This window comes from Rana temporaria, chromosome 12 (genome assembly GCF_905171775.1).
Source record: "Rana temporaria chromosome 12, aRanTem1.1, whole genome shotgun sequence".
Lineage (NCBI taxonomy): Eukaryota > Metazoa > Chordata > Amphibia > Anura > Ranidae > Rana > Rana temporaria.
In genome coordinates, this window is record NC_053500.1 from 22,232,158 (window position 1) to 22,245,260 (window position 13,103).

A 13,103-nucleotide genomic window follows, 5' to 3' on the forward strand; every position below is an offset into this window, starting at 1 on the left:
TACTCACAACAAACAGGGGTGTCTTCTCTCTGTCGATAGCTCGGTTCACAAACACCTCCCCACTGAGATCGTTGATATGGAACAAGCCAATCTCTGGGGCTTCATCCACTCCAGGACCACTGATCAGATACTTGAGGGAGTGGTTTTCTGCTCTGTCATTGAAGAGCTAGAAAAAAAAAATGCACGGTTGTGAGCGCAGCACATAAAAACATAGCCAAAAATGTTGGATGAGGATTCTGGTTCCATCACCCTCTTTCTTTACAAGAAATTTCTCCAAAATCTCACATACAGATTAGGTAAACCCAAAGATTGAAGGTCTATTTGCTACCTTTTAGTGTGTTAAATATCCCAACAGAAGTGCTTTGTTATCTGAATACTGCAAATAAAAAATGTGTTGTTCCTGACAGAATTCTTGTAAGGTGGTAACTTCTTGGATATATACACATATACACATACACACATACATACATACATACATATACATACACACACACACCATTACAAATTACTTACTGTATTTATTGGCGTATAACATTCACTTTTTTACCCTGAAAATAGGGGGTAAACTGTGCCTGCCTGTTATACGCAGGGGGCTGTGTATTTTTTTTTTCTGAAACTTCCCTCTTAAAGTTAGGGTGCGTGTTATACGCCTGTGCGTGTTTTACGCCGATAAATACGGTATATTTACAAACTAGTAAAAGAAACATGTTAATGTAACTATACTGGACATGTTGCATAATGGACTCTATGCACGTTGTCTATGATATAGCTGGATATGGACACACAGTATAAACCAGTGACAGCTATCAGAATGCTTACAGCGGCTCCCCTATCAAGAGGTAGAATGCTATTTATATTTATGATATTGTCGATGTATTTTTAGCAAAATAATGATTCTGCTTGTTAAGAGTTCTTCTTTAACATATACAGCTAAAAGTTTGTCTACATCATAAAAAAGGCCAATAGCAGTATTTTCCTTACATCTCCAGCTTTCTTTGGGAAGGGTCCAGGCTCATTTTCCTCCAAGACTAACGTAGTGAGGACCCATCTTCTCTTGGAACGACGCAGTAGAACGGAGCTTCCTGCTGAATCCACATGCTATTTGAGTAGGCAAAAGAAATGTAAATTATCAGTGAGGTTTCCATGAGCTATCTGATGAATTATAAAATGGCAAGCATCCGTTGATACAAGAAATAAAATGTTCTCAACCTTCTTAGAACTCATGCACACACACCTAGGCTTCAAAGTCCTCTAGCATGAAATTCCTGGCTCTGTCCCGCCCCTGAGGAACTGCAGGTAAAGCTGCCTATACAAGTGAATAGCTGTATGCAGTTGCATTCATGTGTTCACCAATGGCTTCTGCATCAGCATTTACAGTGCATTTTGCCCAAAAGTAAGCGGTGGTGCATGTGTGAAAATATATTGTATGTGCATGCTCAGGTAAATGCAGATTCAGAAGCCATCGGCATTTACACAAGTATGGCTGCGTATACCCTTTCACTTATATGAGTGCCTGTACACATTACTCATTAGGGTTATGCTTTATTTCATCAACATTATTTAGTGCAGTGATGGTCAACTTTCCTGGTCTAGAGCAGTAGTCATCAACCCATTCCTCAGGACCCTCTAACAGGCCAGATTTTAAGTATTACCTTGGTGAGATGCAAACTAGAATACTGCAATCACTGAGCAGCAATTATATCACCTGTGATGTATTTCAGTGATCTTGCCAACCTGGCCTGTTAGTGGGTCCAGAGGACAGGAACTGAGAACCACTGGTCTATGGGGTCTCGAGTGCAGCCTCTCACATCATAAAAGGCCCCCGCAAAATAATGTAATGCTTCATAAAGCAGACACATACAGGAGATGGTAAAAGACAATAGGAATGCTACAAGAGATGGTCAAAGACCAAAAAAAAAAACTGTTATAGGAGCTTTTAGAGACTGGGCACAAGTTATAGGAGACTAGTGGTCATAGACTGGAGAAATGTTGCATGAGACATCTAGAAATCACTATTATTCTAGCCTAAGACATACAATACTGCTGCATTATACACTTTTACTTATTAGAACACAGCGCTTTTTACATCCACATGCATGACCCCTAATATTTCACTTAGCAATATCTAATAAAAAATATCAAAGCATAAAAAGATGAAAAGGAAACCACCAAAAAGTAACACGGTGTGAAAAAATAAAATGGTTAGCTTACAGTCCTGTTTACACCTTGCTTTTGCTTGGTGCTTCAGTGAAGATCTGTGGGGCTTCGGTGATGATTTAATCAAGCTTTGCCATAGACTTCTTTGGAGGCTTTGAAGACACTTTGAAGCACCACTAAAGCTACATGGGGTATAATTTTTGAAGCAAAGCCAAAAGAAAAAGCAAGGTGTAATTAGGAATGTAAGCCAACCATTTTATTTAGTGATAGGAGCTTTGACTAACATTCCTAGACCGTAATGGTCTAGGAATGTTAGTGGTTGTAAACATTGAAAAAAAAAACAAAAAAAAAAAACATTACATTTTGACGATAGATATAGTTTAAAAAAAAGGTATGAAGCTCAAATTCAGGATTTCATTCCTTTACATATGACTGGAGTTTGCATATTCTCCCTGTGCCTGGATGGGTTTCCCCTGGGTACTCCGGTTTCTTCCCACACTCCAAAGACATGCTGGTAGGCAGGGCTGGACTGGGACAAAAATTTGGCCCTGGACTTCATCCAGACTGGCCCACTTTGACAGGTCTCTCCCACAGCGGCCGGACAACTCCCACATCCCCCAGCCACCCAAGCCCCCTCTCCCCCTTCACTAGCCAGTAGCCACTACTTTATTAGAGTAGAACGGCTGGTACTGGTACTCTTATAGGCAGTACCAGTGGGGAAGCTAGACATTATTTCACCCGGAACAAGGAATCAGTTCAGTGCCCCCCCTTATGGGACAAGATTAGACAGAAGTGAGTAACTCCCAGGCCATAGCTGTTGAGTCAGCTGTCTGTCCCCTCCCCCATGCTCCTCTGTCGTCCCCCTGCTCCTCTGGTCCCCCCCTGCTTCTTTGTTCCCCCAAGGTGAGCGCTGCGGGGAGGGAGAGGAGGTGAGCGCTGCGGGAAGGGAGAGACAGAGGAGCAGAGGGGGGGGCGGTCCACTGTCACTGAAGCCGGCCCACTGAGCCATCGGCCCACCGGGAAACTCCCTGTAGTCCCAATGGCCAGTCCATCCCTGCTGGTAGGTTAATTGGCTCTAGTATATGAATGGGAGTTAGGGACCTTAGATTGTAAGCGCCTTGAGGTTAGGGACTGATGTGAATGTACATTGTATATGTAAAGCACTGCGTAAATTGACGGCGCTATACAAGTACCTAAAAAAAAAAATAATAATAATAATAATAATAATAATAATAATAATAATAATAAATAATAATAATAAGACATTCCTGATAGAATGAGAAACTCAGAACATGTCATAAAGCAAAATGAACACTAGGAGGCGCACTTATACATACTCCCAAACCAGGATTTTCAAAGTTACCTGTGAATCGTCAGACAAGTTATTATTCAAAAAACAGAACTTCGAATCGGACAAATGTTTCAACGTCTGTCAACACATCAAGACCTGCTTAACAACGCTGTCAGTTTTACCAGTGTTTTGTGTGTACACATTCTTAATGTCATGCAACCTCAGGACTTTCCTTTATAAAACGTCTGGTTCAAGCAGTACTTAGGTGCCAATTTACATGAAGAAAACCTTTGCAGAGAAAAATAAATAAATCGTGACCTGCTTTTTCTGCACACCTTCTGAGAAATGCTTGTTTTCTCACCAATTTCTGATTTTGCCAATTTAGACCAGGCTGGCATTAAAGAAAGTCAGGACTCTTTATCTGCATATATTTGACTTCATTGCATTCCAAGGCAATGACCCTAAACAGAGGCAGCTTGATATTTCAGTATAAGAACAGTAGTTTTTATATTTTTCTCTTAGCAAAGTTTTTCCATTCAGTCCTGGTTGAATTAGCATGAGATTGCAAGGTTGGGGACACTGTAATTTGTGTAGATGCTGGTGACCTCATGGTGGCTAATCATGCTGCCAAAATGATATCTCTGGGTTAGATGTTGCCATCCAATCTACTGCTCTCTTGATAAGGTTGGCTCTAGTGGTGTTGCTGCTTGTGCAATCATGCCTGCTCAACTGCTATCAGTATGCATACCGATTCACAAATGATGCTCCTATGAGTGACAGGGTTATTATAACACACAGCCATCTTATCTATTGTTATTGTAACTACAGCCCATTTTCACAATGTGTTACTGTACAGCCTTTATGGCTTCTTATTGTGCAGTGTGTACTTGCATCTACCAGTGAGGGAAATAAGTATTTGATCCCGTACTGATTTTGTTTGTTTGTCCACTGACAAAGAAACGATCAGTTTATAATTTTAATGGTAGGTTTATTTTAACGGTGAGAGACAGAATAACAAAAAAAATATCCAGAAAAAAGCATTTAAAAAAAAAAAAAGTAATTGCGTTTTAATGAGTGAAATAAGTATTTGATCCCCTTTCAATAAGCAAGATTTCTGGCTCCCCTGTGTCTTCTATACAGGTAACGAGCTGAGATTAGGAGCACTCTCTTAGGCTGCATTCACACCTGAGCGTTTTGTCGCCTGAAGCGCGACGCTCCAAAACGCTAGAGGGGAAAAATACATTCTTCTCAATGGAGATGGTTCACATCTCAACTCCAAAACGCCAGACGTCGAACGCCTGAAGCTCAAACAAGTTCCGGACCCTTTTTTGTCGCCCGAATCGGGCGGTTTGAGCGTTTGTATTTCCCATAGAAAGTAATGGAAGCGCTTGATTCAAGCGACTAGCGCGACAACGAGCGTTTCCTACGGGCATTTTGTCGCTTTAATCAATAGAACATTTCACCCAGGCAGAAAATAAATAAAATCTACCAACATAGCAACAAGTGATGAAAAGATAATTTATCCTATTGGCTAAAATAGAAAACGGTGAAGTACAAAAACGTCAGACGACGCTGTATGCAAACGCGCAAATACGCATGAATACGCGCGACAAAACGCCCGAAAAAACGACCAAACAAGCTACGCTCAGGTGTGAATGTAGCCTTAAAGGGAGTGCTCCTAATCTCAGTTTGTTACCTGTATAAAAGACACCCATTCACATAAGCAATCAGATTCCAATCTCTCCGCCATTGGCAAAGACAAAAGAGATGTCCGAGAATGTCAGGGACAAGATTGTAGACTACACAAGGCTGGAATGGGCTACAAGACCATCGGTCAAGCAGCTTGGTGACAACAGTTAGTGCAATTATTCGCAAATGGAAGAAACACAAAATTTCTGTCAAATCTCCCTTGGTCTGGGGCTCCATGCAAGATCTCACCTTGTGGAGTTTTAATGATCATGAGAACGGCGAGGAATCAGCCCAGAACTACACAGGAGAATCTTGTCAATGATCTCAAAGCATCTGGGACCATATTCACCAAGAAAATAATTGGTAACCCATGAAGGACTGAAATCCTGCAGCGCCCGCAAGTCCCCCCCCCTCGCCGCTTAAGAAAGCACATGTACAGGCTCGTCTGAAGTTTGCTAATAAACATCTGAATGATTCAGAGGAGAACTGGGTGAAAGTGTTGTGGTCAGATGAGACTAAAATCGAGCTCTTTGGCATTAAATCAACTTGTGTTTGGAGGAGAAGGAATGCTGCTTATGACCCCAAGAACACCATCAAACATGGAGGTGGAAACATTGTGCTTTGGGGGGGCGTTTTTCTGCTAAGGGGACAGGACAACGTCATCACATCAAAGGGACAATGGAGGGAGCCATGCACTGTCAAATCTTGGGTGGGAACCTCCTTCCAGGGCATTGAAAATGGGTCGTGGATGGGTATACCAACATTCCAATAACCCAAAACAAAATGGCCAAGGCAACAAAAGAGCGGCTCAAAAATAAGCACATTAGGGCCCTGGAGTGGCCTAGCCAGTCTCCAGACCTTAATCCCATAGAAAATATGTGGAGGGAGCTAAAGGTTCGAGTGAACAGCCTCGAAAACCTTAATGACTTGGAAAGGATCTGCAAAGAGGAGTGGGGCAAAAATCCCTCCTGAGATGTGTGCAAACCTGTTGGCCAACTACAAGAAACGTCTGACGTCTGTAATTGCCAACAAGGGTTTTGCCACCAAGTACTAAATCATGTTTTGCGAAGGGGGTTTAATACTTATTTCACTCAATAAAAAGCAAATCAACTTATAACTTTTAGAAATGCGTTTTTCTGGATTTTATTGTTGTTGTTCCAACTCACTGGTAAAATAAACCCACCATTAAAATTATAGACTGATCATTTGTCAGTGGGCAAACGTACAAAATCAGCAGGAGATCAAATACTCCCCCCCCACTGTCTGTATGTATATTTGGATATGCCTGTTTTTATCTATCTGACAAAATGTGAGTAACCTGGCTGTTTTTTAGAAATACATTTTGCCTGGTTTTAACACTACACCATTAAGGAGTTGCCTTTCTTGCGTTTTAAGTGTATGCACCTATGATCTTCCATTCGGTGAGACTACAAGACCCAGCCATCTATGATCCAATTAAAGTGGTTTTGTGGCGCTGTGGACATTTAATGCTTTTTTGACCACCTGTAATTCAGTGGTCCGTTTTCTTTGGTAAGAGGCCCGGTGTGTGGATGTTCGGTGGAGGATAATTTCATGCTCATCCGATTGTGTCTGTTTACACCGTGGCTGATTCCAGCTTCCTTTCATGAACAAGGACTTTACTTTAAACACTATGGACTCTTACCTTTAAATTTTATGCCACTAGCGCTGCATACATCCATTTTATGTATATTTGAAATACTCTCTTTTTAAAAAAAAATTATAAAAATCTTTTGTTTGTCTGATGAAGCCGAGATTGTCCGGATTAGCACAAAGATTAGGTCACAGATATAACCACGTTATACAATACAGAATGCAGGTTTGCTGATGTAAACCTGCACTTTGCATTTGTACAGCAATTCCATATGGGTGTGTCTGTCAGTCATAGTTGTTAACATTGCAGTCACGCCTAGCCCTATATGTTACTTATTCACAGGACTGTAATATACATACCCGCTTTCTTCGTGCCTGGATCCCTCCTTGTTGCTGCTGTGCATGGACTGTTACCACCTGATGATGAAAAGAGAAAAAATATGCACATTACTTCAAAATACATTGTTTTAGCATAAATATTCCACTCCAAATAAAAAACGGACATGGCAATTTATGGTGATGTTGAATCCCTCACTGCCTGTTTATATATCTCTTGTGGATCCAATAGCTCGGTTTATTTATAAATAATTTTTATGCCCGTCAAAAGAACCATTATGAAGGTGTAACGTTGTTAAAGCTGAACATCAAAATTACTTGTTTCCTTTTCATTCTAAAGAATTCATTGTAGACAGTGGGTGACGCCATTAACAGAACTCGTAATAGCAACCAGGAATTTGTATTATCACACCCTTAACTTGAGTTTTTCAAAACAAAGTAGATAGATAGATAGATAGATAGATAGATAGATAGATAGATAGATAGATAGATAGATAGATAGATAGATAGATAGATAGATAGATAGATAATGAATATGTCAGATTACTAGATAAAGCTAAAAATGTTGTTAGCAGGAAGAACATCCATATGTCTATCTTTGCATATATCTCCTGCAGTGTTGCCAACCTCCCGCAGTATTTTTTACTGACAAAACATGTAAAATTTACTGGCGGAGCAAATTTTTTACTGACAACCTGATTTTGTTTTACAGAACTCATTAAAAACAAAAAAGACAGCTGATATTTAAAAATATAAACCCAATATTGACAATAGCAATCATGACAAACTATCAGCTCCTGATATTTGCAGACAGTTGTAAAAAAATAAATAAAAAATACGCGATTTTTAAAAACGGTCAGTAAATTTACTGACCGTTGGCAACACTGATCTCCTGCCTTTACATAATCTGCTCTCTACAGGTTGGTTAAAATACAGATTAAAACTTGCGAGATTTGCCCTGTTTGTATACTGTATTATGCCAAAAACTTCAAAGAATATATACATATATATTTTTTTTATTATTGAAAGAACTTCTACAGTATTCTGGTCAGGTTTAATTTCCTTTGTTTAAGATGCTTAAAATTATTTCACATTTATTAAAAAAAAAATTATATATATATATATATATATATATATATACACACACACACACATTTTAAATGTGCTTATGCTAACAATATTGCCTGATTTTTCCATATATTTTTTACAAGAACCTGCCCAACTATAGGTCTTTCCATAATTAGATTCACACTCAGTTACACTCAGTGGTGCACAATTTGGAGTCTGAGATGCGCTTTACTAGGTGACAAATTGGAGTAAACTTAATGTATTTTTATTTCAGCATAAGAGATGAGAAAACACCAACAAGTTAAAGAACCTGAATTTTAATTGCAATTTACATATATACATAACGTATTTGGTTTCTTTACAGCAGAGCTAAAACCATCAAAAGTATCTACACGCACAATTAAAAACTATTAAACCTCTGGAAGATAATTAAAAGCTAGAGATATTAAAGCAGAAGATGTGATCACCTGTTATCAAATAATGGATACTATGTTATTCAGAATTGCAAATAGGTGGAACACAGTTATCAAATATTATTTATAGTCAAAAAGTGGCTGAACAATCTGCTTTATTTTTCACACTTCAGTGGTATTCAATAAATACGTAAAAAAAACATACAAACTGATATCTGTAGAATCGGGTACATTCGAAGCTAGCTCCATCTCTAGAGCTGTGGGCCCGACTATCGAAAAATTGCAACAGGAATGCAGCAACCTGTCACACTGTCTTAAAAGGGGTCTATTGTGGTCCCAACAGGGTCCTTGAGATCTGTGGTAAGTAAATAGTGAGTAAGAGGTCAATGACCACCACCAATGTAGGGTCACGGGTTAAACAGCACTGCCATAGACCACCAATGCAGGGAAAGGATAAATGAAAAGCATTGCCACTGATCAAAATATAGGCGATCTGAAATAACACTGCCATTGACTAGCAAAGTCAGGGTTATCACTGTGGTGACTGACACCAGTTCTGGGGTTAGTGCTACAATGACTGACACCAATGTTGGGGGTTATTACTGCAGTTACGGATACCAAGGCTGAGAGTTATTATTTCAGTCAATGACATCATTGAAGGGGATTTTTATTGCCTTCACCAAACACCAGAGCTAGGAGTTATCATTGTGACCAACACCCACTTTGTATAGAAGGACAAAAAAACTCCTTTACCATCTCTGAAGCTTCTACCACTCGCTGTCTGGGTCATCTGCAACCTTTGTGGATTTCGGGCCTCAGGGGTTCTCCGACTTTCTCTTGGGTGATACACCCCTAGGGAAACCTCCACATGATGCAGTTACATCATTCATTCTTTTTAACTATATTTCAGATGATACAGCATTGGTATGTATATACTTTTTTGCGGCTGTCGCGATGTATAGATATGCACATATCTTGTCCTGCCATGTGTTACTTATCTATGCTATGTTCTGTTATAGAATGTCTTCAACTACATTCGATTGTTTCTGACAATGGCATACAGTATGTACTACTTGCACCAAAGTACCTCATCAAAATTTTAATGCTCATGATGGTCATTATTAGAATCCATGCTGACTGGTTTCTATCATTGGTAGAGCCCAACAACTGGTCATTTGTTCATTAGGCACTGAGCATTGTGGAAGAGAATGAAGAATGGCACCTCTTCCCCCATACCAAGATGTACAAGGGGATCAAAGTGAGCAGCAGTGGGATTCAGTGAATGTTAGGGCACCAGAGGGTTCCTAGAACACAACAGTGAATATATTGTTATTTATAGGTTGCCTTTAATGCATTTAAAAAATGCACACCTGTCCTAGGACCCCAAAGCCTCTTTCCAATACCAGGGATGCAATCTAGATTTTAAACGACTTCACTCTCAGTGGGGACAATTCACTTAATCAGTACATTTTTTCCCTAAACCAAGTGAACTTTCACTTTCATCACCCATTAAGTGTAGAGCGAAAAAATGTTTTAAATAAATGAATGGATGACTCAAATAACAGCTAGCAAGAGCTAAAGGGGGAAAAAAAATAATAAATAAATCAGCTTTGCTGCCTAACAAGTTGTTCTAGAGTTCCCGTATGTATGTATACATGTATGTGTACAACTGTTCCTCTTTTGCCTGCACATAACTGAAGTAAAGAACAGAGCAATATTTATAATTATATTATATTATATTATAATTTTCTTGTCAACTTGAGAAGTGTGTTTAAGGCTTCCAGACACAATGGAGTTTAAGTGTCAATGCATTCATTAGAGAAGACATATGGGAGTCTGCTCCCACACAGACAGTCAATGATTCCATTGTGCCAAGGGTCATACCTGTATTACATAACTTCCCTCTATTTAACCCTCTGGCCTGTATGCTCTCCATCGTTTGTTTCTCACAAGTCATACAGATACACTCACGGTACATTGTCTTTTCTTGTAAGCAGTTTGCAATATCTGAACTCTACACACAAAAATACAAGGAAATAAAAAATAAATAAAAAGGGGGGGGGGGCGATATCCTGTCCATCCTCTCACATAAATAACACCAGAATGTTTTACAAGAAAGTGATAATAGTATAACTTTCCCCTCAGTCTACGAAGCCAGGAGAAGATACAGATTTCAATTACTACCAGGGACCCCATCTACACAGAGTTGTAGATTTGTGCGAGTTTCCTCCCAGAGTCCAAAGTGACCGGCGTACGTCCGTGGTAGGAAAATAAAAATAAAAAGTAGTAATATTGCTAGCAGTAAAATGTAATAAAGTGGGAACAGGTTGGACAAATATGGCCTGACTCATGCAACCGATGATTGAGTATTAGGTCATGTAAGTATCAGGTCATGCAGTGTTCCTCCAGTCAATAGACACCATTTCTTCTCTTATGTAGAGAATATGGAACAGGTGTATCCATCTACAGTATGTGTACTGCCAAGTTCAATGATGGGCAGTAGTTTTGTTGTACTTGTGTCAATGGGCACATGCAGTTTGCTTTTGACTACCATGTGAGATTCTTCTAAGATCACTCAGGAGTTATTAACATGCATTTGACCTTTGTCTGATCTGCTTTTGAAATTCCACAATTTGTTTGGGCGTGAAGTAGTACCAACATACTATACTATTTTATGTGAAGCCTGCAGTAGAAAAGTGCTGTCTGGCAGGAACTTTAGATTCACAAAAAAACAAAAAAATTAAAAACAAAAAAAAATAAGATTGCTTACAAATTGTATACAAATTGTATACAGCAAGACAAAATGACAAACATTGGTCAAAACAGATTAGGAATTGACAATTTTTTCTTTACTGTTTGCACTTTAACCACTTGAGAGCCGCGCTGCGGACGTATTTTGTCTATAGCGCGGATCTCAAGTGCCAAGTGGCCGTTTAAACACGGCCTTTTATGTGCATTACCCGCGCGCGCCACTGGGTGGCGCGCGGCGGGTAAAAACTGTCCCGGCGCATCGCCGAAGACCCGATGCGTGTACCTGGCGGCCGCGATGTCCGCCGGGTACACGCTATCATCGGTGACACGGCAGGTGACAGCAGGGACGTGGAGCTCTGTGTGTAAACACAGAGCTCCACGTGCTGTCAGAGGAGAGGAGACTGATCTGTGTCTCTTGTACATAGAGACACAGCATCGGTCACCTCCCCCAGTCATCCCCCTCCCCCCACACAGTTAGAACACACCCAGGCTACACAGTTAACCCCTTCCCTGCCAGTCACATTTATACAGTAATTAGTGCATTTTTATAGCACTATCGCTGTATAAATGTGAATGGTGCCAAATTTGTGTCAAAGGTGTCCGATACGTCCGCCGCAATATCCCAGTCCCAATAAAAATCGCAGATCGCCGCCATTACTAGTAAAAAAAAAAAATAATAAAAAAAATCATAATTCTGTTCCCATTTTGTAGGCGCTATAACTTTTGCGCAAACCAGTCGCTTATTGCGATTTTTTTTTTTTTTTTTACAAAAATACGTATCGGCCTTAACTGAGAAAAAAAAGAGTTTTTTTTAAAAAAAATTGGGATATTTATTATAGCAACAAGTAAAAAAAAAATATATATTTTTTTTAAATTGTCGCTCTTTTTTTGTTTATAGCGCAAAAAATAAAAACCGCAGAGGTGATCAAATACCACCAAAAGAAAGCTCTATTTGTGGGGAAAGAAGGATGCCAATTTTGTTTGGGAGCCACGTCGCACGACCGCGCAATTGTCAGTTAAAGCGATGCAGTGCCGGAAGCTGAAATTTCGCCTGGGAACGAAGGGGGTTTATGTGCCCAGTAACCAAGTGGTTAAACACAGAGCATCTGCTCAACACTAGATGGCAACAATATTGGACGTTCACTCCTACCAAAAATGTCAGAATTAGGTAAAGTTTATAATACATCAAGGCTACCAAGAGCCTGGTAAAAAAAAAAATGTTACCACAAAAAAAAAAAATAAAGGAAAAAATTCGATTTTTTTAGATGTCATTGCTTTATTGACAAAAAGAATGGACCACCCCTTGGTTTCATAATACATACATAGAAGAAGCGAGCTTACATAGTGCCCAGTTGATAAATTTGGGTGTATGCATTTACACAACCAACTCAAAATCTGTGCCTAGAGCAGCGATTCTTAAACTGTGTGCCGCGTGGGATTTGCAGATGGTAGTTTTGAAAATATTTAAAATTGCTAGCGTTTTGAAACACTGAACATATCTAAAAATTTAAATGGTAAATTAATGTCACAAAAGTTTAAAAAGTAACGTATATAAAAACGCAATCTTTGTCAGTTATTCATTGGTTCCTTTCGTAACGCGAGACATGTGGGAAATTTCGTGAGAACTCGATCGCTTAAAAAATAAGAGTAATAAAAATGATAATAATAATAATAATAATAATAATAATAATAATAATAAGAGACCGTTCCATTCCAACTTGATGCTTAAAAATAACGTTTATTCGTTGTTTAGCAATAGAGAAATACTTAATCATGTCTAGAACTCT

At 39.3% G+C, this 13,103-nt stretch overlaps 1 protein-coding gene across 2 annotated transcripts in view; it reads right to left on the reverse strand.

Moving 5' to 3' along the window:
- Positions 1-13,103, reverse strand: part of CDH26 (cadherin 26) — a 103,280-nt gene that overhangs the window by 45,102 nt on the left and 45,075 nt on the right. For both annotated transcript variants that reach the window (XM_040331341.1, XM_040331342.1), the window contains exons 2-4: positions 7,109-7,165; positions 982-1,098; positions 8-166 (exon numbers count right to left, since the gene is read on the reverse strand). In XM_040331341.1, the coding sequence (XP_040187275.1) occupies positions 8-166; positions 982-1,098; positions 7,109-7,165 (333 nt within the window). The remainder of the gene's footprint in view (positions 1-7; positions 167-981; positions 1,099-7,108; positions 7,166-13,103) is intronic.